The sequence below is a fragment of the Acipenser ruthenus genome, chromosome 9 (genome assembly GCF_902713425.1).
Source record: "Acipenser ruthenus chromosome 9, fAciRut3.2 maternal haplotype, whole genome shotgun sequence".
Classification (NCBI taxonomy): Eukaryota; Metazoa; Chordata; class Actinopteri; order Acipenseriformes; family Acipenseridae; genus Acipenser; species Acipenser ruthenus.
In genome coordinates this window covers 20,975,540-21,002,725 of record NC_081197.1, presented here as the reverse complement: position 1 = coordinate 21,002,725, position 27,186 = coordinate 20,975,540, and the positions used below count along the sequence as shown (strand labels likewise).

General features: G+C 38.8%; 1 protein-coding gene across 4 annotated transcripts in view; it reads right to left on the bottom strand.

Moving 5' to 3' along the window:
* LOC131737891 (cell adhesion molecule 2-like) overlaps nt 1-27,186 on the bottom strand; it is a 660,024-nt gene that overhangs the window by 91,086 nt on the left and 541,752 nt on the right. For all 4 annotated transcript variants that reach the window (XM_059029678.1, XM_059029679.1, XM_059029680.1 and 1 more), the window contains 2 exons: nt 14,285-14,437; nt 10,860-10,997 (listed from right to left, as the gene is read on the bottom strand). In XM_059029678.1, coding sequence (XP_058885661.1) covers nt 10,860-10,997; nt 14,285-14,437 — 291 coding nt within the window. The remainder of the gene's footprint in view (nt 1-10,859; nt 10,998-14,284; nt 14,438-27,186) is intronic.

The following is a 27,186-nucleotide window of genomic DNA, read 5'->3' as shown; positions in this document are numbered from 1 at the left end:
CTTATCTTGATTTGAATTGTTAAGGATTCAGCATCCATTTCTAGAAACCTATTCCTGTCTTTGATGGGATTTCAGAGAAAGGCCCATGGGTAAGTTTGGATTTGGTCCTCGATAAAATAACTGTCTCACAGCAGCTGGCCTATATCAATACTAGATAAAATGTATCAGCTCATTTAAAATGTAATTCTATGTTACTTGGGGGGCTATGACTTGTTAAATCGGTCAATAATGTATATCATGTTAGTGCTGTACTATATACAGTGTTTTGTATACAATATTTATAAGCCAGTGACACATGAAATAAATAGATAACTTGCAATATCGAAGATGCTTCACCTCATCCATTTTTTAACATTTGTATTGACATTTGCCTCATATGACAAGATAGTGTCAAAATAACTGTAATTACTGGTTTCTATATTTAATTACACATCAAGAAAATTGCACAGGAATCAGTTTAGGCTGCTTTTGACAGATACATCTTTTAGCTTTTAATAAAGTACTACTTTAGTAATAGCCCATTGCTTTGTTACATGAATCTATCACTGCAAGTACATTTCATCTCAGATTATCAATGTCTTTCAAGTGGCATTCAAGATCAGTTAGAGAACTGAAGATTCATATATCAAACCCCTCAGAGCAGTCCATGATACTTTGCTGTCAGAAACAGTGACAGTTTTTTTTTTTTTTTCTGCTTCAAAAATGAATACTTCCAATGATGGTTCCACATGTAAACAAATTAAACATGTTTCTTCCTTCATGCAGGAGTGAGCAGTTCATATATTAATGTACGTGTTCAGAGATTTATTTTAATAAAACTGAGCAAATGGGACAAATATGATCCTGTTTTAAACTGCAACATTTCTATTAGTTTCCTTTCCAGTTCAGAGGATAATTTCCCCATAGGTAATATTACCCTTTTGAATCTGCTGACATTCAATCCCAAGTTCCTGAGGTGGATCTCATATGTTGTTTCATGTATACTGGAAAGGAAGCACTGACTGAAACACATTTTTTTATTAATAAACCACACAACTGGGAAGAAACCATTCCCAAAATGTGCTGCAGAAGGAGAAGCTGATTAAAAAAAATACAGTACCCTACTCAACATATCTTCTATGTCCTGAGAAGACCAAATCTAATAAACCTGTTTTCATACTTGGGAAGGTTTTTTTTTTTTCAACAAATATGCTTTAAACTGAGATTTAAAAAAAATAGACCACACTACAGACACAGTAATTAGATTCCATTTTTTTTTTTCTTTTAACTTGGCATTTTGCTATGTGGAAATATGAAAAAATTATTACATTCTACCATGCATTATGGTAAATGTAATTACCATATTTTTCTTTCACAAGTTATTCATGATTTTTTATTTTTTTTACGAAATTGCTAATGCCTTATAATTACCTCTGTAGATATGCCTCAATACTATATAATCCACAAAATGCCAGTTATGCAGTACATTCCATATGTTGACTCTTCACTGTTTTACTTTACAAATAAATGCATATGACTATAAATCCGTTAATAAAAAGTAATATGAGATGGAATTTCACTGATGTGGACCACAAGAGCAATTCATTTATCTAGTGTGGTCCATGTGTGCTTTAGTTACTTTGACATTTTCTGTTAAGTCTTATTGGGTATGTAGCCATAATAAAGAACACTGTCAGTAAAAACTCAACACTTGAGCAAACTGTGCACAATGATGTATTTTATAATAAGGAGCATCATGCTGAGGTTATTATGGTAAACTTTTTGGTTTATCAGTTTATCTGTGTATAGTTGAATCCAATGCTGAACATTTTTTTTTTTAAATAAAACATTTTGAAAAGCTACAGTAACACCTAGTTATATGAACACACTGGGAATCGGAGATGTTTACGACCTAGTCTGAGACCCTGATACTGTATAGTAGACTACCTTAAGAATTCACTTATCTGTACCTGTGTATACTGTACAATAATAGTACAAGAGATGGAATGTATTTCAAAGTCACAGTACTGTAGCCTACAATGTAGTGCATCATGTGAAAGAACTAGATATGGAATAAATATACAGCTATTTTTTTTTTCTGATGTCATTGAACTTAATAATATTTGGTGTTTCTGTTTACTATACAGTATTACACATTCATAAGCCAGGTAAGCATGTTATCTTATCATGAAATGTGTAAAAATAATATTACTTTAACATACTGTATTTGATTTAAAATTTCTACCTCATTGAAATGTATTAAAATTACAGGTTAACCAGAACTCAAACACACAAAAGTGGTTTTAATATTTATTTTTTTCACATCCTGAAACTGGAAAACCTAAAACTCTAATATACTGATATTCATTTTAAAAATATATAAATTTCAGGGGGGGGCTGGGGCTGGGGCTGGAGTGAAAGGTTATTAGTTGGAGAGGTACTGTAGGCTGAGAAGTGAGAATAAAGTATAAAGGAGAAAGAGATTCCTGACCGGCAGGAGCCCTCTTGGCCAGAAGAGAAAGAGAGCGTCCTCGAAGGCTGGCTGTACAGCAACCCCAGGAACCTGAAAACACACAAGATTGGCTCGCTGAGCCCACGACAGGCTCTGCAGAGCAGCAGTCATGTAGGAGGAATAGGTTCTTCCACTGAAGGACCTAGAGAAGGAGTGGCAAAAGAGGGAGCTGGAGATAGAGCCCAGTCTCAGTTAGAGCAAGAGCAGGAGCTGCTAAAGAATAGAGTGTGGGTCCCCTCTGACTCACATGGTGAGAACCCCTCCTCAGTGGAGGCACGGATGGCGGCAGCCATAGAGGTTGGGGAAGTGTCCTCATTTACCCCAAAGGTTGGACCCCCAGCTAACCGCATAACCCAAGACCATTTATAATGATTTTACTGGACCAAATAGGTAGGGATACTTTATTTATATTCATTCTTTAAACATATACCTGCCGCACAGTGAAGAGGAAAAAAACCCTCCTCCCCTTTTGGGGGGGGGATGCGGACCTCTGGTGGACCCGGTGGATCAGGTAGCCCCCACTCCGGGCATGTTAACAATTTTTTGGTGAGCTGTAGCTATGTCGGAAATGGAAGTGCGAATGTAGGATTCTACTGCTGAGGAGAACCAGCGCCCTAGGCTCTTGATAAGATGCTGGTTAATATTGGCTTTTGCTGCTGAGGTGGCATTCTGAAGGAGTGAGGGGTGTAGAACTGAGGAGAGAGGCCTGCTTTGGATATGAGGGTGGCGAGGTAGGTTGAAAACCAATGTCTTGTAACTCCTGCACGGGATGAGCTGATGGGTAGAGGATCTGTCCTGAGGGAAGGCTTCTTGCTGAGGATGTATCTGGACATGGAGGTGAAGGGGCAGACGAATCCTAATAAAGAAGTGTTGGTGAAGAGATTCAAATCGTGAGGAGCTGAAATCAGGTCTTCGTAAAACAAGGACAGTCCATTCCAGTGACTTATTAAAGTAGCCCACATTAGGATATACTTTCTTGCTACTGCTGTTATATTGATATGGGAGCCAAGATGTTTTGCTGTGGTTGATAGCTGCAGGAGACGGGATATGAAAGACCTGCCCTGTGGAATGATGCGGATGGCATAGTTAAAGTGGCCGAGCAGGGATAGAAGGTTGCGCTTCGTGATGGAGGAAGAAACTTGAAAAGTGTTGATTAGGAGGTGAATGCGGTCTAGTTTGGATGGAGGAAGACGAGCTTTGAATTTCCTAGTGTAATGCCAAGGAATTCGATGGAGTTGAGTGAACCGATTTTTTTAGCTTCAGAAAACAGGACACCGATTGATGAAAATAAGGATTTTAGATTGGACATTGCTTGAGCTGGAGGGTCTGAGGGAGGAGATATTAGCAGGAAGTCATTGAGGAGATGCAGAATAAATGGAACGCGGCAAGAGTTAAGCAGCAGCCAGCAGACAGCCTAGGAGACGAAAATCTTTGGGCTACTGCGGCAGCCGAAGGTGAGTTTTGTTGCAAAGTAGAAGTTGTTTGCCAGTTGATACCGAACAGGTGATGGACAGAAGGATGGATGGGCATTACTTTAAAAGCATCTGAGAGTCTCGGCCAGCTATCTTAATGCATTTAATGGCGTCCGAAATTGTAATATAATGGAAAGAAAACTGGTGGTGAGGTCTAAGTGCATTGATACTGCTTGTTGACTTGCCACAGGGAGCAGAATAATCAATAATTGCCTGAAACCTTTCAAGTAGTGATGCCGATAGGGTTGAATCGATAGTTAGCGAAAGGGGGGGCAGAAAAAGGGCCGACCATAAAGCTTTTACAGACTTCTGCTTGGATTAGCGAACTTACGATGGAGGGTTTGTTGATGGCTGAACGGAGGTTATTCAAGATGAAACATTGAGCAGGGAGCATGAAAAGACCGGTATGAAAACCGTTAGTCAAGCCGTCGATCAGATAGGAGACGAACTGTTGATCTGGGTGGGTACTTAGGGCTTGAGCCAGCACAGGTACGTTGATAGGGGTGAATAATGTGAGCAGCGTTGAACCTAAAAAAAAAAATGATTAATGATGGAACGCTCATATCGATCTCTGACTGTAGAATGATCGGGGGGAGCTGAAGAATGAATTGCTTTAGAAGTTGATGAAGTGCTGTTGAACTGAAAGGGGAAGGAGCGGGTTGGTTTGAATGAAGAAGCAATAGTAGTCTTGGGACACAAAGATGTGGAATGCGCAGTTGAGGCATTAACATGGAGACTGCTAAAGATCCTGTTAAAAAGATCAGGGTCAGAGCTGGACCAGTCGATGATATGGTTATCTGTAGCTAAAATGGAGGCTGCTTTGGCAGAAAATGCTTTATGATATTCAAAGAATATTGATAACGATATCATCGAACCTGGTGCTAATGGAGGCGATGGCACCTGCTACTGGTTACATCAGAGTTCTCATGTCGTTGAAAAATTCCTGGCGAATATCGGCACTTGGTTGTGAGACAGGAGATATCAGCTGAGCGGCTGCTCTTCAAGCAAGGGCTGGAGCGGGGGAGGGAGGATTGAATACCGAGGGACTGCGAACAGGCTGAGCAGAGGCAGACAGGCTGGGAGGAATGATAGGCTCCGCTGAAATGGCTTTGCAATAAAATTTGAAAAGAGCGAGCCTGTCCGGACAGGATGGAATGATGATGCCTTTTTTATATAGGGTATTGAGCAGTTTGGAGGTGGTCCAATCTTTATACTGGAGTTGTAAAGAATTATGGGAGTGGAGCCGCTTGGAGCTCTGCGGAGTTGCTGTAGACGCTACCGGGTCCAGATAGCGAGATGTTGAAGAGCCTGCGAGATCGTCTGAGCAGGTAAGAAAAGTGGTGTCGAACTCGGGAGTCAGACAAAAAAACGAGAGCACAAAGAAAATGAACTGAAATGCTACAGCGAGCTATGTGTGGTTGAGACTTTAAATTGGAAATAGAAGATGATTGACAGGGAGAGCAGGGTGGAGCCCCGGCTAACCCCCCGAAACACGCATATAGGCTTTCCATTATTAGAAACAACACCACAATTTAAAGTAAGCTGTGACGGGGTACTCTCCGCCCCTGTTCATATTTTATGTTTTGTGTTATTCTGTATGGTTTGGGTTATGTAGCACGGGTGATTTAAAATGTGTATATGCATTTGGGCACTGTGGTTACCCTGCCAAAGTAGGTCACGTGCAGACTGTGCCAGGGCCAGACTGAATGATTAGCAATTGAGTCCTGGCACAGCTGCATAAAAGATTCACGTATCTCGCACTCGGGGTTGGAGTGATCAGAGTGGAGAATGGGAAAGACACAATAAGATTTATAAAAGTCACCAATTGCTACTCACACTTGTGTGTTTAGTGTTTAAATTTACTGTCTGTTTGCTTTTGCCATTGTGAAAATGTTTTGTTTTGTTTAATTATTTTGTTTTATAATAAATCTGCACATCAGCGCTTCCCCCATAGTACTGTGTACGTCTATTTCCTGGTCTGACGTCACCCGCAAGCAATCCTTGCCACGCAAACATAATAAAATAGTGTCCCATCTGGTCTGACCAGGATTAACTGCTATGTACCATTTAAATAGTAATACTCTTCTGTAATGCACAAACCATGTACTACAGTCCAAAACAATACCAAGGTCAAGGCTTTTAGGAAATCAGGTTAGAGCTTTGATAGTATTTTCAGTGCCGCAAAATAAAAACAGTATTGAGTGCATATTATGAAAACTCTGCCAATTTAGACAATAGACAAACTGAGTAATGCACTTGATCTGAAACTGTGTGTTTCATTCTGCAGTTCAGCTTCACAACAAGAATGATTACGGGGCATGAATTCACGCAGCCAGACAGACCAAAGCTAATATCTTTCCCCCACACTTTGTACATAACAGATAATAAAAGCAGGCCCAGGTACTTTACAACATGTCCATCTTCATGATAGAGTCCAGAATCAGTTTATCCATATTGCAAACATCTACCATGGCTACACCTGGAAATATAATGTGCCCCTTCTATATTTGTTATATGATGTACATGGTGTAGGCATTCCAGGTTTCATAGGTTAAAGCATCATGTACTATAATACCTGGTGAGGGGTTTCATTGGTTCAATGTATTCATTAAGATCTAAACTAGGAGTGCTTGTTGGTCTAATTTAGAATACTATTTTAATGTTGTATGACAATAAATCATTCTTTTGCAAAGAACACTCTCCAAAAAGAGTGTTATATATATTCTGCTATATCGTATAGCTTTTTGTACAATGATGCTTTTTTAATCAATATATAATGCATTCACCATGCTGCCTTAAATTCTACAATTCATATGTATTTTATAAGTATAAAAAAATGATAAATCATTGTTAATTTATTTCCAGGGAGGAATATGTAGGCCTCCAGTATTAAGACAAATTGCATTTTTAAACTGGTTAGTTCATTCATTTACAGTACAAAAAAATTGTTTACTGTAAAGTGCATTTTACTTTAAGTATCCAATAATTCACTATTTAATTATTTCTCTGATCTTTCTTAATGGGGACCATTTCCTATTTCTTGCAGCTTTACCAATAATTGACTGTCAAGTGTGTGATGATGGAATACACTGACCGAAACTATAAAATAGAGGCTTGGTAGAAGAGCTAAAATAGATCTATAAACAAACAAAATGAAGCTAAACAGCTTTTACCTTTTTGTTAAACCACTCTCATATTGAAAGATGTTTACAAAACCGACTGATAAAAATGGCATTTTGCATGCTTCAAGTTTTCATTTTGTAACCCTTAAACAGGGACTTCCATATAGTCAGTTCTTAAGACTTAAGCGGATCTGCTCACAACCTATAGATTTTGAATTTGAGGTACAGAAGATGTACAATCAGTTTCTATCTAGAAACTACCTAAGAGCCTGGTTAGATAAAGCTCTCTCCCAGGTTTGATGCAAAACTAATAATGAGCTCCCTCATCTAGATAAAAAAGATTTTGTTTGCACTACTTATACTACTCAAAGTCTGGAAAATAAGATTATAATTAGGAAGCATTGGCATGTTCTGTCTGCAGATACTATTGATAGTAGGATTTTTAATAAATTACCGTTATTTACTCATTACAGAGGGAGAAACCTGAGAGACAATTTGGTTAGGTCTCCGGAAAAAGCAGAGAAAACCATTCAATGGCCGAGTGGGAGCGACAGGAGCCGAGACAAGCCGATAAAATTAAAAAAAATAAAAAATAGTCATACTTGCCCCTGGCATCACATAGGGGCGGTCATAAGGAAACAAGCTGGCTGTTACTGTATCAGCGCACAGAGACTATCACGGACATTTGCAGAGCTTTTTTGAGATGTTATAGTAATAAAATAATGATCAGGAGATGATTGATTGGTATGTACGACTATTATTATTATTATTATTATTATTTATTTCTTAGCATATGTGAAAGCGATAGCGAACGAAAGGGTGGGGCGGGGCTGGAGATGCCTAGTGAGTGCTTTGTTGATATGCAGGGCCTTTTAAACCCGTTTGACTGTCGAAAAAAATACATTTAAACAGCGCGTCTAAAAATAACTGCATGTGTGAAAATAAATTTGACCTGACGCGCCTGACGCACACTTAATAAATGGACTGCAAAGGGTTAAAACCAATAATTTCACAAGCAACACAACCCAGAATAAGTACACTATTTTACAGGTTATTACCTGTGCCTTGATTAATGTCATGTATTTGATTTCCTGTCCTTGCCATTTCCAGTACATTGGAAAAAACCACCAGACAGTTACGATTACGCATTAATGAACACAAGCGCTCAATCCGGAGAAAAGGCATCCATTCACCAATAGCTAGACACTTTCTCAATGCCAGACATTCAATTTCAGATCTTAAATTTTGTGGCATACAACAATTATTCCAAGCACGTGGGGGTGAAAATCTTGACAAAAAATTGTTACAGTGTGAATCAAAATTGATTTTTTATTTACGCACGGTACAACCAGAGGGATTGAATGAAGAACTTGCATTATCGTGTTTTCTACAGAATACTGTGCTGTTATATTTGTCTGAATTCCTGTAGACCCTAATAAGCTATTTTCTTGTCTTTTCCTTTTTACTTTTAACTTTGATATGGCCGAAAACTGTGCAATTGATCTAATTTAATCATAAGCTATGAATATTGATTATATATTGAAGAGGACAACAATGCTGGAATGATGTAATTAACTAACTTTTTGAATTTGACTTTATTGTGATGTAATTGTCCTGCTAGCTGTGAACATGCTGTCTATCCTTCTACTGTTTATTAGTGTATTATTTCTGTTTATGCACATAATGCATAGTATATATGGTCCGTATATGTCGACACTCGAACACCTGTTTTTAATTGTTTCCAATTGCCTGTTTTGCACATAATCAGTATTACATCACTTAAGCTAATTGAAACAAGTATTTATAAACATGTTTGTTCTTTGTTTCTAGTAGCACTGATGATGGTCATTTTTGACCAAAACGTCTGAACTTTGAACAGTATGCACATTGTGTTCTAGCCTCAGTGTCATTAATAAATACAGCTTGTTGTTTGTCATTATTATTATTTGTTTATTATTTGTTTATTTAGCAGACGCCTTTATCAAAGGCGACTTATAGAGAGTAGGGTGTATGAACTATGCATCAGCTGCAGAGTCACTTACAGTTACGTCTCACCCGAAAGACAGAGCACAGGAGGTTAAGTGACTTGCTCAGGGTCACACAATGAGTCTGTGGCTGAGGGGGGATTTGAACCGGGGACCTCCTGGTTACAAGCCCTTTTCTTTAACCACTGGACCACACAGCCTCATTGAATTTTGCATTGGATCGACCGGAGTCAGCGGCGAGTGTGTTGAAGCAAGCCATTCGGCTTGCTTCATTGGAGGGCGCGGAGAAGTTCGGCCTGGCAGGATTTCCCCCGGTTGACGCAGTGGGTGGATTGCCTAGGGACCCTCGGTGGCCCAGGAGAATCTGGTTCTCGACCCTATGCCAGCTCATACAAGGCCAGCCCTGGGAGATCCCGCTTCGCCTGGATCTCCTCAGTCAGACAAGAGGCACTCTCTGGCATCTGGAACCGGGCAGGTTGCAATTATGGGTTTGGCCCTTGAATGGGACCACTGGACAGCCCTAGGACTGTCAGACGCGAATGTGGGTATTTTGCAGCGCTCTAGGGCAGACTCCACTAGGTCGCTGTACGCCTGTAAATAGAAGTATTTTTAGAAGTCATGACCCAGTTTCTTGCCCCATGCCGGTTATCTTGCAGTTTCTGCAAGAACTGCTCGATGCTGGTAGGTCACCTTCCACATTGAAGGTGTATTTAGCGGCTAACTCTGCATGCCATGCCCCGTAGATTCGGTATCTCCGGGTGTGCATTTTTTGGTGACCCGGTTTCTCAAAGGTGCTCGGCAGTTACGCCCTCCCAGGAGGGCCATTCTCCCTGAATGGAGCCTTGATGTTGTACTGGAGGCTCTCACAAATGCCCCGTTTGAGCCTACACACTCCATAGAGTTGAAGCATCTGTCTATGAAGATAACCTTCCTCTTGGCTATCACCTCCACAAAGCGGGTCAGTGAGCTGCAGGCGCTGTCGGCGCACAGCTCCCGTATGCGTATTTGGAACGATGGCAGCAGGGTGTCACTGCGTACAAAACCTGCTTTCCTCCCCAAGGTGATCACAGCCTTCCTCATGAATCAGTCTGTGGAATTGGAGTCTTTCCATCCACCTCTGTTTGCTTCAGAGGAGGATAGGAGATTGAATTTCCTCTGCCCGGTGCGGGCATTGAGGTGTTATGTAAATAAGACAAGAGCTTTGCGTCATACTGACCAGATCTTTGTCTTTCATGGTATACGGACCCTTGACAGTTCAATTAACTTTTAGCTGGGATTGTGTCAGAGGTCAGTGTCAAAGTCACCAACATACTTTGCAAGCAGGGTTTATATGACAGCAAAGTTATATGATAAATTAATTTATCTTGTAAGAAATAAATTATCGAAAATTGACAGACAATCTCAGAATACAGTGCCAAGTGTGAAGCCAATATGTTAAAGTCTTGTTTATCAGTACCAATGTGGTAGTCATCTTTGGTTACAGATTTTGTCAATGATGTAAATGTATTGGGCTTTGTGGGCAAACCTGACTTGTATAGTCTGTAGACTAATGGCTAGGTGGGAAACATACAGGGATATACAGTCACAGGCAAAAATTAGATGTCAAATTAGATGTCATATACAAGATAATTGGAGGACATTTTTAGAGGGTAAGTATGGCAGCTCATTAAGTTTCCCTAGAAAATGGGCCAAATTAGCTTTTGGTTATGGCAGACATTAGTTGTTTTTCAGTTTTTATTAATATACAGTGTAGAGAGATGGAGTGTATATAGTATGGAACATCTATTACCTTTAATCTCTTTGTCATTCTTGAACCATCGGATGTCAGCTGCTGGCTTGCTGCCTGAGGTATTGCAGGTGAGTGTGATTGTGTCTTTCTCCAAGGCAGGTTTCATAAAACCAGCAATCTCTGGTTTTTCAGGGACTCCTGAAAGGAAAATTACATTTTTTTTTACTCCTTACCGTTCCCATGGTTACAAAACATTTGATACAGAGCATCTGATGTTCACTAACTGTAGCTTTTCCAAATTCATTTTAATATTATGCATGATAAAAATATACACTTCTATTTATATTATCCTGCCTGCTAATGTATGCAGATAAGTTGTTTGGGTTGTAAAATAGCATATTCAGAACAATTTAAATCCACAGCCATGTCCAGGAAAGCCAAAAAGATCCTTTAATATTGAAATAGTTAAGACATGGTTAACATGGTTAGAACCAAAGTCATTGTATTTATCTTGCTCTTAATTGTATTATTACTTGTACTGTGATTCTTGAAATGAATTTTTGTTTACGACTGTAAGTCGCCCTGGATAAGGGCGTCTGCTAAGAAATAAATAATAATAATAATAATAATAACATACTTGAAATACCTTTCTCAGATTGTTATCTGATTTCCTTAAGATGCAAAAGGTATTAATAAATGAATAAATAAAAAACATATTCAACAATATTTCATAAGGACCACTAAATTGTAACCCCTTTTGTGTGGTCAGTAAAAAAAACTCACTTCCCATACTCTTCCAGCTCTGTAATGCCTTTGTTTTCGTTGATATGCTAATCTGTTTATACATTAGCATTCTTAGCTGTTGTAACAGAATGAATCACAGAAAGATTAATTAACATGTTCTACTTTCATATTAACGTCGCCTCTACTGTGAATGTAGCATGAATATTATTCAGAGGAAATGGATAATTACAACTTCCAGGATAATTTACTTACAACAGATTAATATAGTTCATATATTTAAAGGGACAGTATTTTTTAAATTTGGAATAAAGGCACTGTTTGTATTCTTCAGTGCAGTCAATTTTAGCTCCGCACTACCACTTTATGACAGTAACTGTAGATTTGAGCATTGCCACAGTAATGCTTTTGCTCCCAGCTGTAGCAGTGAGTGGTTTCAAAGTATTATTCTCAGCAGGTACAAGCTGCAATGCACGGACAACAGTGTGGAAGGTTTTCTCTCTGTCACATTAAAATTACATTCTTTATCTTGATGGCAAAAACGTAATTTGAGATGGCCCATGCTGGTTAAGCTAGCAGTAGCTGGTGACCCGAGGGCAGGCACTGACTCTGAACTGTTCAAGCTGAACTCACAGCTGCTCCAGTAATGCCTTCCTGGTAGGTGTCACTATTCGAAAGCAATTCCCGTGAGACCTACAATGTGAAAAACTTGTACTGTCTCTTTAAAATAATAGTCTTTCGAAAAAATGTATTACTGGAAAAGTAATGGTCTGGTCTCAGCAGGATATAAACATCTATTTAATTCCTTGCCCATTTCCTGTTTATTTCCAGGTGGTGCCCATTGCTCTTTCATTAATACAGATACATGCAAAGTTTGAGGTAAAAGCCTAAAGGTGGTGCTGGCGGGGTGCTCCTTCTGCAGTTCATTCTTTAACAAGTTCAAGTAACAAGTAGGTAATTGACCTGGAGATTTTGATCACCAGAGGGAATTCTCAAATGCAACAATCAGGTCTATGCCAATAAAGCATTTTGTTCAATTGAGTACTCTTAATGGCGGTTATCTTTGATATTTTGTATCTGTATCACTAAATAATTTTTTCATTAGGCTAAATAGTTTTATGTTTAAAATGACACTTGAAAATTACAACACATTCCAATAGAAAAGAAGGTTTTGCAAGGATGTCTGAAAGCTTTTACGCTTTCAGACTGTAAAGTGTACTGCATAGACTACAGCTTTTGTTAATGCTTCATTTCACACTAGCATTTACAACTTTTTCAGTATCATTGTATCATGCATACTGTTGGAGAATATAAAAGCTTTGGAAATGCTTGTATGTTGTCATAAAACTACAAAATAAAAAATCTACAATGACATTTAAGAGTTAATAGTCACTCTATAAACAGTACAGCACCAATGGGCACCTGTAAATATATGAGTTCAGTTGTACTACTACTTTTCATTTGTTATTTATATTAAAGTGATTACAATGTTACTGTTTTATTTCGATTAAGTTTGGTCCAGTGTCAACTATTATTCCTCTCGCAGATCAGTTGTCTTACCCATTACTACCGAACCTGACTTGATAATAGAGAGATGCAACTTTTAAATATTACAGAATACATGCCATATATTCAATTCGTATATCAAACAAATTAGTTATTTAAGGGACAGGCTATGTTTGACATATTGCAGGTGTATCAAATCATTGTTATTCTTTCCAGTGGATGGACTTGTTGGTCAATGTAACCACTGCCTTGAGGGGTGAGCTGGATGTACTGGCACCCAACTACCATGCCCCATATAAAGTCTGAGATTATTCTGTTTCATTATTCACCTGACCCCTTAAATTTGGATACATTGCATTCTAGGAGAATTTTACTTACAATGTTCACATTTATGGCCAGTCAGTGCAGATTTGTAACAGAAGATGTGTACTGATGGATAGTCATTTTGGAAAAACAGCTCTACAAGCTAATTGTTGGTACACCAACCTTAAACATTCTTAATACTTTTTTTTACTGCTCTACTTAATATGACTATATGAAATTCTGGAGCTGCATGGATTAAAAAAAAAAAAAGTTTAGGCTGCCATTTCTTGTCAATGCATGTTTTGTGGCAAGGCAACAACAGCTGAATGTATCATCTTAATGAGTTGATCAGAAACACGGATCATTCTAGAGGCTGTCTATTCCGGATGGTCATACATTTAATGTCTGAAGTATCAACATCAATTACTAGTGCTACTTTACTGATCACGTCTCCATTTAAAAAAAATAGTATATATAAATATAATTTCTTGTTTTCAAAACCACTTTTATTAACTATAAATTGTAATGTTTTTTTTTCTTCAGTAAAGCAATAATATTAAACTTGGCTTAAGACTTTTAATATGAAACAGTATAGTCTGCGGTCTGCACAGATCTATATGAAATCTGGTGGTAAGGTGGTATAAATAAATCAAGAAAGTATGTGTGGCTCTCCCACGAACCAACAGGAATGCCAATGTAGCTCTCCCTGTGGCCTCCAGCCAAGATTGGCAATTCAAACCAGCATATAATGACTCCCCCTGCACTCCACACTGCAATGCTTTTACCAGGTGAGCCACTGGGGACCCCCCTCGACTAACATTTGTACTAACCAAAGCAGAAAAATAAATGAAGTTAGCTGGCACAGTAATTTAGGATGAACTCAATAGACCAATCTAGTGTAACTTCAATCAATGTGCCCTGTTTAATGTACTTACCTAGAACAGTGAGGAAAGACTTGGATGTCTTGACAGGCATAGTAAAGACAGAGCAAGTGTACTGCCCTTCATCTGACAGAGTCACATCAGTGATGCTGATGATCAGCTCGTGCCATGAAAATCGAACCAGCTCAATCCGGTTGTTCCTCAGGGCTGAAATAAATTTAGAAAAGTAAGTCATCTTTAACAACCTCATTACAAGGACACCTCACACACTCATCATTTATGCAAATTCATCATAACATCAAAGATTCATTAGAATTCTTGAATACTTTAAATTATATTTTATTGTATAACATCAATGTTAATGCAGACAGACATTTTATTTTATACTATTTTCAACTACCGGTATAAATAAAGAAAAACAATCATACAAATCTGACTTTTTAAAGCTCTGCTAGACAGAAATGAATAGTAAGAAAGGTATATTAAAATTGATCAATTATAAAGCGGTATAGGTACAGTACTCTCTGCATATAGGAACAACTTCTAAGAGAACACTTCGGCTAAGAGAACAACCTTTTCCCATTGTAAATGCTCCGCCTAAAGGAACAGAAACTTTGCTTAAAATTAGACCTTTTTGGCACAAACAGCGATTCGTTCAAAAGTGATACAGTACTGTTTTGTAACCTCATAACTTATCATCAAATTTAAATTCAAGTAGTTTATCAGTCTTTTGAAAACTGACTTGTAATTGCAAGATTGTCTTGAGGAACACTGATAGGCTTATTCAATCTTTCTAGAACCACAGTCATTTATCATTGCCTTGTTGTGTATTCTGATTTCCACGAGTACATTTCATCGCTACAAAATGTCTTGTAAACAAACGGCGAAATGAGCAGCTGTCTCTCTTGCTAAAAAAAGTTGGGAATTGCTCAAGCTCTTGAAAAAAACCTGAATCAGACACAAGTCACCGAGCAATTTGGTGTTTCCCGTTCTGGTGAGTTGCTTCACCATTCTGTTAAATAATTCTGTGCATGTCTTGAACATTGCTCCTGTACATGTGCTCATAATTAATATAGAGCTGCTGCTGCATTTTTTATCATGTGCATGGGGTGCCGTGTTAATTTAGTTTGACAGCTAGTTTATTAATGTTAGTTTGTCTGTTACTGTATTATTATAGTTTATTAACATACACTTGCCTGTTGCTTTTCTCTTATCCTATTCACGTATGTCATGACAGGTAATACATATTTATTTATTTACTGATTCATATTGTGTCTGGTGGTCAACTCTGTCTTAGGCTAAGAGAACACTTTGTGTGCTACCCGAGGGGTGTTCTCTAAGCCAGAGAGACGACTGAATGCAGCATAGAAAAAGTGCAAGTTCGTATCAGACCATAAAGGCTCAGTTGAATGGCTCAGTGGATTTCTGTACTTGATATGTGAAATGCTGGATTGCTGCATCTGGTCTTTGTCTCTGAAACACAAAAACAGAATCTCATCTGACATTAATTGACCCCTCTGTTAAAGAAATGATGGGTGAGATGACCATGAAGATGGGAATACAACTATGGCCAAAGGTTTTGCATCACCCTATAAAATTCATAGCCTGATGCCTGGGACAACAAGATTTGTCTGAGGGACAAGTTTTACTGTTATACTTTACCTCTTGGACCATTTTTTTTTTTTACTATGTTCGTTCTGTTGCTAGAAAAACACAAGTCACAAAAGTTTCTGAAATAAAACCTTGTTTTTCATGTTACCCTTTATCATATTTTATATTCCAATATTTGGAACAGCTGTGACAAAACTATAAAACAATACTGAAAATTATTTCTAATGCTACATATATATATATATATATATATATATATATATATATATATATATATATATATATATATATATATATATGCTTACATTCGTATGTGCCATTTTAAATCACTGTAATATTCTTTTGAAGAAACTGTCCACCTTTCTCTAACAATACATAGCATCTAATAGTGTAGATACTGGAAGTTAGCCTACACTTATCTTAAGCATGGCCAAAGCAGGGCATATCGTTCCATTTAATTAATGTCAATATTTGTATTCCTTCCAATCGACTCTAATAATGTTCCCTATTGATCTAAATATGATTACAGCTTTCATCTCAATTATTAAAAAAAACCCATTAAAAAAAGATCAATTTGTTTTAGTTTAAGAAAATCAATCCAGTGCCAGCCAGTCATCATGGGAAATGTTTTAAATACAAACTCATGTGTAAAAAAATAATAAAAAAGAGTGAGGTCGCCTTGTTAAAATTGTTAGTAAAATAATGATGTTAATTGTACCTGAAGTGCATGTCCTTTCATAATGGTTGGATTGAAAGAAACACACTTTGTGGTGTGTGTGTATTTTATATTTCAACTTCACGAGGCAGGAGCCAGGCCTGCGTAAAGGGACTACTAGAATAAAGACAAAGTGCTTGTGACCTAGTGAATTATTATTTATTTTTATTTTTTTTCAACTAATCTAACTGCTCGGTGGAGAAGAAAAAACCCACTTTTTTGTGGGAGGAAAGCTCTGGTGGTCCCAACTCTGGGCATGCTAGCAATTATTATTATTATTATTTATTTATTTCTTAGCAGACGCCCTTATCAAGGATGACTTACAATTGTTATAAGATATCACATTATTTTTACTTACAATTACATTATTTTTTTACACATTATTTTCACATACAATTACCCATTTATACAGTTGGGTTTTTACTGGAGCAATCTAGGCAAAGTACCTTGCTCAAGGGTACAGCAGCAGTGTCCCCCACCTGGGATTGAACCCACGACCCTCCGGTCAAGAGTCCAGAGCCCTAACCACTACTCCACACTGCAATGAAGTACCTGATGCTCCTGGGAGAGCCTGCCTGCTGTGTGTGATTGTCAGCTGTGGATAATCAGCAGGTAGGTGTGTTCCAGCGAGGCGTCAGGTATAAAAAAGGTCCAGTTTATTCACCTCAAGGCTGCTGCAACACCAAGGACAACGGGCTGAATATCATCCATGCTACCTGGACATGGAGACCTGGCTGTGTAATCCTCTGATTGCCATGAGAGTGACCTGGGATCAGAACATAAAGAAAGCAATACAACCAACGGCCCTGCTAGTAGTCGGAGTCGAGGCACCTTAAGCTATTGAAGCCCTAACCACTACTCCACACTGCTGCTCTACTTTGCAGCAATATTTTGTTTAATGGAATAATATCGAGGAGAGAAGAGCGAAGGTAAAATTCCACTGCTGAGGAAGGACTGGTTGATTTTAACAGTGGCTCCTGATTTTGCTGCACCTATACGGATGAATGGGATAATGCGATTGGGGAGGAAGGACAGCTTATAAGGCTGTGTGGTCCAGTGGTTAAAGAAAAGGGCTTGTAACCACGAGGTCCCTGGTTCAAATCCCACCTCAGCCAGTGACTCATTGTGTGACCCTGAGCAAGTCACTTAACCTCCTTGTGCTCGGTCTTTCGGGTGAGACGTAATTGTAAGTGACTCTGCAGCTGATGCATAGTTCACGCACCCTAGTCTTTGTAAGTCACCTTCGATAAAGGCGTCTGCTAAATAAACAAATAAGCTGAAGACAAAAGATTGCGAATGTATGACTTTAGTTGAAAACCAGTTCACAGAATAGAGGAATGGGTAGAGGTAAAGATTGAGCTGAGGGAGCCAGACATCTGAAATGTGCAATCTGAAAACGAGAAAGAGCATCAGAAGTGTTATTAGATAGAAGATAGAAGAAGTATCCGTATGGAGTGAGAGGTCATGGGGGGGGGGGGGGGGGGCAGAAATGAAGTAATCGTAAAATAGAGAAAGGCTGTTCCAGTATTGAAAGAGAGAGGACCACATCCTAATGTCTTTCCTGGCTTCAACTGTAATATTAATGTGAGAATTTAGATTTTTAGCTGTTTTAGAAAGCACAATAAATAAATGTCTTACCTTGAGGAATGATGCAAATTGCAAAACTGAAATGTCCCAGGAGTGAAAGAATGTTCAGTTTAGAAATTTAGTGGTTGATCTCAAAAGATTGAATGAGAAAGCGAATGCATTCCAGTTTATCGGGAGGCAGTCGGGCTTCAAATTGAATAGTATCCAAAGTTATTCCTAGGAACTCAAGAGAGTGAACTGGACTGATGGTTTTCTCCTCTGAGAGAGGGACACCGACTGCTAAGAAGAGAGACCTGAGTTCTAAGAGTGCTTCAGCTGGAGGGGCTGATGGAGGAGATATAAGGAGAAAGTTGTCCAATAAGTGTAGCAGAAAGGGGATGCAATTAATATTGAGTAGAATTCAGCAGAGGGCTTTGGAGAGTGAATCAAAGATCTTAGGGCTGCTGCGGCATCCAAAAGTTAATTTAGTAGGAAAGTAAAACTGCCCCTTCCAACAGATACCAAAAAGATGATGGAGGGGGGAGTATAGGCATGACTTTGAAGTCAATGGAAATGTCTGCTTTAGCTAACCAGGAACCCCATCCTGATATTTTGATGGAATGGATAGCATCAGATATGGTGATGTAATGAAGAGAAAACTAATCTGAGGGAATGAGAGTATTAATGCTTCTGATAGAAGAGCCGCGAGGGGCAGAGGTCAATGACGAGGTGCCTGACATTTTCTTTGTAGCTACTCCAATAGAATTAATGCAGAATCGATGGAAGGGAGGGGCTGAAAATGGGCCCTCCATGAATCCCTTTGAGATCTCGGAATTGATGAGAGAATTGACGACTTCTGGTTCTTTTATAGCAGATTGGAGGTTTTTACAAGTAATAGAGGAAGAAGGGATGGATTTTAAACCAGTAAAAAAACATTAATAAGGCCAGAAATTAGATAATTAACAAAAAAATGACCAGGGTGATATTGAAAAGCATCTGATAGAGCCGGGATGTTAATAGGGGTAGAGGCGATTAGTAATGATGAATGGCATTTAGATGGAAGAGGGCAGATGGAACATCAATGAGAATCACCACAGAAACTGCACATATGTAAAAAACTGCATTTTTTTGGAAATGCAGAATGAGGAGTTGAAATTATTGCACAGCTGTCTGTCTCCAGAATATTTGATGGGTCAACCATTGCTTGTTGAAAAAGCTGGCGGAGCTGAAGAATGGATAGGAAGAACTGCAGACGCATTGTTCCTAAAAAATAAGTGTTGCCAAGAGTAGGGGAAGAATAGCTTGAGGCTGATGAGGAGACTGAAGAGGAGGCTGCGTTTGGACACAGAGGTAGAATGGGCAGTGGAAGCACAAACTCCGCAAGTGTTAGCAAGGAGACCACTGAAGTATCTATTAAAGAGATGAAGATCAGGTTGAGACCAATCAATCAGTGTATTGTCCAATGCTAACCAAGAAGCTGCTTTGGCTGAAAAGGCTTTATGATAAGAAAAAACGGTACCGCCATATCTGACCGAGAGATTAGCAATGTTAAATAAATATGAGTCCAGTTCTTGTCATCGGTGAGAATAAACTTCACAAAGGACATTGCTAAAAACAGAAATGCAAGCACAATACACAGCCGAGGATCACAGGATTTTAGAGTAATAGACAGATCTCCACAGTCAACTACACTGTGATCCAGAGGTTGCAATAAGAATAGAGGCCAAATTAATGTCTTTGCCTTCAATAATATTGCGTCTCAGTTGAGGAGAGAGATAGTTGCGATGACCAACTGAAGCAGATGAGGATCCTAAACTAGAGGCAGTTGCTAGAGTGAAGATTGGTAGCTTGAGGGCAGGTGTAGGTGTGGCTGAAGCAAAAATCTGAAAAAGTAAATTGGAGGAAGGATCAGCTGAACTTGAGAACTGAGGGGTGGTGGTAACTGAATCAGAATGGAGCCTGTCTGTGGGGACGGAGCGTGAACTGACAAGTTTTGATCTCTGCTGTGCCTTTTGAGGGGGATAAACAGGCTCGGCTGATACAGAATTGCAGTATGAACAAAATCGAGCAGCCCGATCGCTTCCTACTTCAATGGGCAATCCTTTTTTAAACAGAGCTTTCAGGTGTGTCGATGGGCCAATCTATGCAAAGGTCATCCTGAGTTCTGATGCGTTTAGAGCGACAAAGAGGAATGGCAGCAGGCCGCTGGATAAGCAGAGTTTGAAGCAGCAGCATTGTCAGATGGAGGAGAAGTGGGACGGGCAGATTTGTTTGAAAGTTTTGTCAGTGGATTAGTTGTAGGAGGAAGACTGCCAGAAGGAGAGAAAAGTTCTTCATCTGAGTCAGATGAAAATAAAAGCCGCCTCAGGTGAGTAGTCATTTTATCCTGATTGAAAACAAAGGTTTGTTTAAGGGTTGGTTCTGCAAGTATTCGTGGTAACCGCAAACTGAAAAGCAAGATGAGAATTAGGAAGCTGGCTATGGTTTAAATAGAGTGACTGACAGGTAATTAAAGGTTGAAAGACAGATGTTTTAGCAGGATAACACAGGGGAGGAGTCCCGACTCCAGCCCCCGAAAATACACCAGGAATCTACATAACTGGAATTCTCAACCCTTTTCACTTTGTTATTAGTACAAATTTAAAGACAGAAAAACAACAATTACAATCCAAAAACACATATAATGGCACTGTTTGAGGGCATTACAGTGTATGTGGTCTCAAATTTGACTTAATAATATACTACTAGAGTCAACTTACAGAACCTAAATCAAAAGTCTGATAGGTTAATTTCTGGTTTGGTAACTTTATTGGGTTTAGTTTTCCTTTACAAAACATTTGTGCCAGTGACAATTCAGAGTAAAAAGGTTTGAGAATCTAGACATTTGATACCAACCTAACCCTGATACATGTTTGTTCAAACTGTTTGTGTTTCCAGGTCAACCGCACAATGTGTACTGCTCCCTCCTCTCCTCCTTCTCCTCTACACTCTTCTCTGCTAAATGCTCCTATTGCCAATCTATTATCCAATCCTCCACCAACAAACCCCATAAACTATTCTCTACCTTCTCCTCCTTCCTCAACCCTCTCCCTCCTCTCTGAAATCTCTGATATTCGCAAACTTTTTAACACCCCTCCCTCCCGCCCACCCCCTCCTGCTCCAACCCCAACACCCTCTGTCTCCCCTACTAACTCACCCTCCTTCTCTACCCTCTCAGACTCTGACCTCTCCTCCCTCCTCCAGGACCACAAACCCACCACGTGCACCCTGGACCCCCTCCCCACTCACCTCTTTCAAGCTGCTGCTCCTGCTCTACTCCCTTCTCAACACCTCATTCCTCTCTGGCCTCTTTCCCGCTGCCTTCAAACAAGCTTCTATCAACCCCCTCCTCAAAATACCTACCCTCGACCCCACCTCCCTCCAGAATTACTGTCCTGTCTCCCTCTTACCCTTCCTCTCTAAAACCCTCGAGTGGGCAGTACACCGCCAGCTCTCTGCTCAACCCTCTCCAATCTGGTTTCTGCTCTGCTCACTCCACTGAAACTGCTCTCCTGTCTGTCACAAAGTCGCTAAACTCTGCCTACGCTGCCTCTCTCTCCTCTGTCCTAATTCTCCTCGATCTCTCTGCTGCCTTTGACACTGTCGATCACTCTATTCTCCTATCCTCTTTTGCCGACTTGGGGATCTCTGGCACTGCTCTGGCCTGGTTCTCCTCCTACTTCTCTGACTGCACCTACCAGGTAACCTGGTGTGGCTCAACTTCCACACCTCACCCTTTCTCAACAGGAGTCTCCCAAGAATCAGTCTTGGGTCCTCTCCTGTTCTCTCTACACCTGCTCCCTGGGCCCCCTCATTGCATCCTATGGTTTCTCATACCATTTCTATTCTGATGATGCTCAGATCTTCCTATCCTTCCCCATTGTGACCTCACCATCCCCTCCTGTATCTCTACCTGTCTGACTGCAATCTCCTCCTGGATGCATTTGCATCACCTCAAACTCAACTACTTGAAATCTGACCTCCTTTTCTTCCCCCTCCTCTGATCTCTCTATCTCCATTCCTCTGGAATCTACCACGCTCTCTCCATCCTCCTCAGCCAAGAACCTCGGAGTAACCCTGGACCCCTGCCTCACCTACTCCCAGCACATCTTCACTCTAGCACGCACCTGCCGTTTCTTCCTGAGTGACATACATTGTAAGCATTCCTCTCGATCTTGCCCTAGTATTACACTTCAAAATATGTGGTGGTAGACGTGTTTCATGTATGCCGTTTTGAAGTGTATCATCAAATTTGACCTGTAGGGATATAATTTTGTTTTGTTCCTAGTGCCTAGCCTTATTCAAATACATGGGTCAGAAAGACTAATTTGATTGCCCCATGGCTTGTTATTGCCGTGAGACATCCCGGAAGAGAGGTGCTGAGGCACCGACATTATTATTTATTTATTTATTTTTATTTCTTAGCAGACGCCCTTATCCAGGGTGACTTACAATTGTTACAAGATATCACATTATTTTTTTACATACAATTGCATTATTTTTAGCAGCAGCAGCAGTGTCCCCCACCTGGGATTGAAACCACGACCCTCCGGTCAAGAGTCCAGAGCCCTAACCACTACTCCACACTGCTGCCATTACTGCAGTCTGGTACGTTGAGGCTAAAAAACGAAAAGACCACTAATTTAAGTGTACAACAGAGAAAAGGTAACGAAACTAACTCATTTCTTTTTTGTGGAAAGTAAAAATGTAACGCATTATATGACCTCATTATTGACAAAAGTAAATTATTACAGTAACACGTTACTTAAGTAGTGAGTTACCCCAACTCTGTTAATTACTATTAGAGGAAACAAATGGACGGTCTAGTGTTAAGGACACAGGATGTCAGAGGTTTCCTCTCATGATTAACTCAGAAAACAATCTTCTGAAAAGTAAAAAGTCTATTTTTCAACCAAATATTGTATAATACACATCTGATATTGATTTTGATATTGATTTTCTCTCAAACTAAGGATCTTTAATGAAAGGCAATACACGCCAGAAAAGATTTCTAAAATAACATGGGAAATATACTATTTCTACAGAAACTTCAGTCTCTTCCAGTAAAGAAACACAGTGTGGCATTTTAAAAAATGGTCATAGTTTAGTAATAAGGAATTGAAAAGATTTTAATGTTCCTTTGCTATGGCTATTACAGAAATTCCATGAACAGACCTGACACCTTGATTGCTTGCTAAATGATTGTTAGATTATATCTTAATGATGCAAAGTACTGATTAATAAAGGTCTATTTGGGATAACAGCTCTTCAGCAGAAACAAGTCTCAGTAATGTTAAGACTTTTCCAATTCCTGTAAGGGTTTTGACCCATCAATTGTCAACTATTGTATTTCCTGTTTTCCTGACCAAACCAATTCATCTTCTCCAAGGCTGCTGTCATGAATAGTGTACAGATTGTAAATACACCCTCCTAATTTGTAATCAATTGAAAAGTAGACATAAAGGAGTGCACCTCCTATCTGCTCTGCTCGCCAGCTGCCTGTTGATATATTTATCAGCTGAAGTGCATTGGAGTTTCAGATATTATCCACATATTAACGATTGTAACATCATATTCCCCTAAGGTAAAGAGGATCTGGCTTACCCAATATCAGTGCATAACCATAAATAGGTAACTGAGGCATTTTAAAATGAAATCTACCCTATACAGCACTTGTATTCTACTGTACTGCTAGGTGCTATATGTTACAGACTAAGTGGAATAAAAGCTGAGAAGTGATTAACTGCCAGGAATAGACTAATTCCCAAATCAGCTCTTTGAAGCAAGAACTGAAAAACAGTATACTTATACAATTCCTTGTCAAATAAAACAGAAATATGTGTATTTTATTACTATAATGTGATTTCTTAATTTTAAATTGTAGACATTCATCCTGATTTATTCTTCTACAGAGCACGTAACCCCAATGCGCAGTTACTGTGCCCAAAGGAAAAATAACTCAGTCACTTTCCTTCTTGATGGTTTTATTACAAAGTTATTAATCCCATGCCACATGATAAATAGTATTTATCTTGTGGCATGGACTGACAAAGTAGTGATTCACCAAGATTTTTCAGAGAGTATTACTTACGAACACGTAACTACCAAACACTGAGAATGCTGTGACACAAACAGCCCAGTAGTTGCCTGACTGAGCTGAGGCCCAAAAATGTTTTTTTTTTTTAAATAATAAATAAAACTGTACATTGTTTGACAAAAGTAAGTGCTTTATTATTTTTAATAGAAACCTTACATTGAAATTCAAGTATTTACGTGTTAAAAAAAGTAAATTGTTTGATATACAGTAGATGGCTGCTGTGCCAAAAGGAGATAGTAGCCTATATTTTGAAAGAAACTGTGTATTCTTCCTGAAACTTTAGGGCTATTTAAGCAAGGCACCCCTATTTAAAGAAACCTAGGAATGTGTCCTAAATCTGCCCCAAACATAGTGGTGTTGCAGAAAAACTTTGAAAGTGACAAATTCAATTTCAAAGTCAAAGGATGCAATCCCTCTGTGAAAAGTGAGAAAGCGAACAGATAAAGAATATCAAACACAACAGTATCTCTTATAAACAAACTGGATTTGAGAGGGCAGAGCTTTATAATGCCAATATCACTGAATCTCCCTAAGGCAGATATTCTGAAGAATACAACAACCCTGGGATGTTGATAAGATGTTATTCACCCACAACACCACACAGAAGAAGAATTCATTATTCCATTAAACATTTATCATGTAATGTGCTTCACTGTGCAGATGTATTTTAAGCATCTCCTGGGAATATAGAGAAGAAGACCAAGTTGTGACTACTCATTAAGGAGATGTTTGTAGTACTTACTTTGAAAAACACTTTTTTTCAAGATATTAAGAACCAGAAATGTGCCTGCCTACTAATGCAGTTTCTGTAGTGCAGTATCAAGATCAAAATAGTTTATGTCCTTGCCTGCTTTCCAGAAGGACATTTATATAGCTTATAAGAATGTTGTTACCAGAGCAAATGCTATTAATGTTGTTACCAGAGCAAATGCTATTTTAGAACATCTCATTAAAACTCATTGATAGCTGCTGTACTCTCTCCTTTTAAATCCTCTTAAATCAAACGCATTCTTCTTGCTGCAGGTCCTTCACATAATGCAGATTAGTCCAAACATAAAAACACATTTAATTCCTAGCACTCTGCAATGTAGATTGGATGATCAGCAATGTGTACATGTTAATATTTTCAAACATCTGTTAAGGGAGTTAAATATATATATAAAAAAAATGTAATCAACAAAAATTGTGGTATTGTTTTAAAAGAACAAAGTCTGAACAAAAGAAGTGCCCATGAAGCTCTGAGTCATTTACAATCAGTCATGTCAGTAATGCTGTCTATTTTCAGTGGGCATATTTTTGTTGTGTGAGGGATAGAAGTGTCAGCCCTATGCAAGAGAAATCTAAGCATGTTGTAGTTGCACTCTCCTTATTCCTTTTATATTAAAAAACTGTACATGTTGATCACAACCTCATTATTGCTGTTTTTGCTTATTGCTATAATATCAGGCACCTTTGTTCTAAACTATCGGGTGGAATACATCTAAAGGGAGGGAACTTAAGTTACAATTTCCTCAAAGCATACACACTTATTGAAATAAAATCAGGAGCTGGAACTGCACAAACACCCTGTAGCAGAAAAACATCAGAAATGAGAGGCTTGGAAGGCTGCAATAAAAGCGCTGTTGTGCACGTTTATTAAACAATAAAACAAACAAAGCAAAGAAACAAGGCACGGGGGTCAAAATAAACAGCACATACACTCACTCACTCACAAAAACTCCTCTCAAGCACCTTCACCAAACAAAGAATTTTACATTCCTTATATATGTTACAGCCAATGTCTGAAGTCGACCAATGATGTCAATGGTCGGGCATTGTTGTCAGTGCCCAAGAGCAGCTGCCAATGACAGCAATGACCGGGCACTCATGTCATTGTCCAATTTTCTTGGTCAATGTTGTTATAAATACCTAAATAAAAGTATTGGCCGGGCAATGACAACATTGCCCTGCACTAGGTGGTCAATGTTGAAACAATCATAAATACAACTACTAAAATATCAATTTATAACAAACAGCTCTATAAATCAAATACATTCTCAACTATTATTTTTAAATAAGAACAGAGATACAATATACACCTCAATGAAAACAGAACAACTGCTTAATAGCAAATATGAAATGGGAAAATGTATCAAACTCGAAAGATTTATTTACACAATATTTGCAAATGCTCGGAATAAAAAGAAAGAGAAAAGTAACAAAAACATGTATATGCGTTGAAACACAGTCCAGTCCTGCAAAAATATATTTTTAATCCAAAAAATAACTGTGGGAAAAAAAAACAATTCAAAAAGAAAAAGCTCGGTCTCACCATTAATCCAAATCAAGAAGGATGATTCTTCAGAGATAATATTCTTGCTGATCACAGCTTAGGAATGAATATCCAACAGCAGGGCAAAGAGTACACAGTAATAACACAGCTGCGTTGTAGTTTTTTGGTTGTTATTTATATATAGCTTTTTTGTATCTTTCCATAAGCTATACTGACTGAACAACAATGGATTACAAACTTTACAAGCAACTCCATTTCAAAAAGTCTGTGCATGACCCAGGACGTCTTTTTTAAAAGGATCCTAATAGAAAACCAAACAATGGGATCGTTTTTTTTCTGAATTTTTATAAAATAGTGTTGCCTGGCCAGGCTTACTGCTGCTAAAAATAAGAGACAGCAGGTGGAACGCTTGTCGTCCCATGTTATGAGGTATTTGCTACAGATTGGCATACTACACACATTGCCCGAGACTCACTGGGCATTGTTGACAATGGCCTGCCAATGACCGAAGTACTCTACATTTCTACAAAATTAGTGGCCAATGACGTAAATGGCTGATCATTGTTGTCAGTGTCCAAGAGAAGTGGCCAATGACAGCATCGAGCGGGCATTGACATCATTGGCCGAGTTTTGGACATTGGCCGTAACATATACAT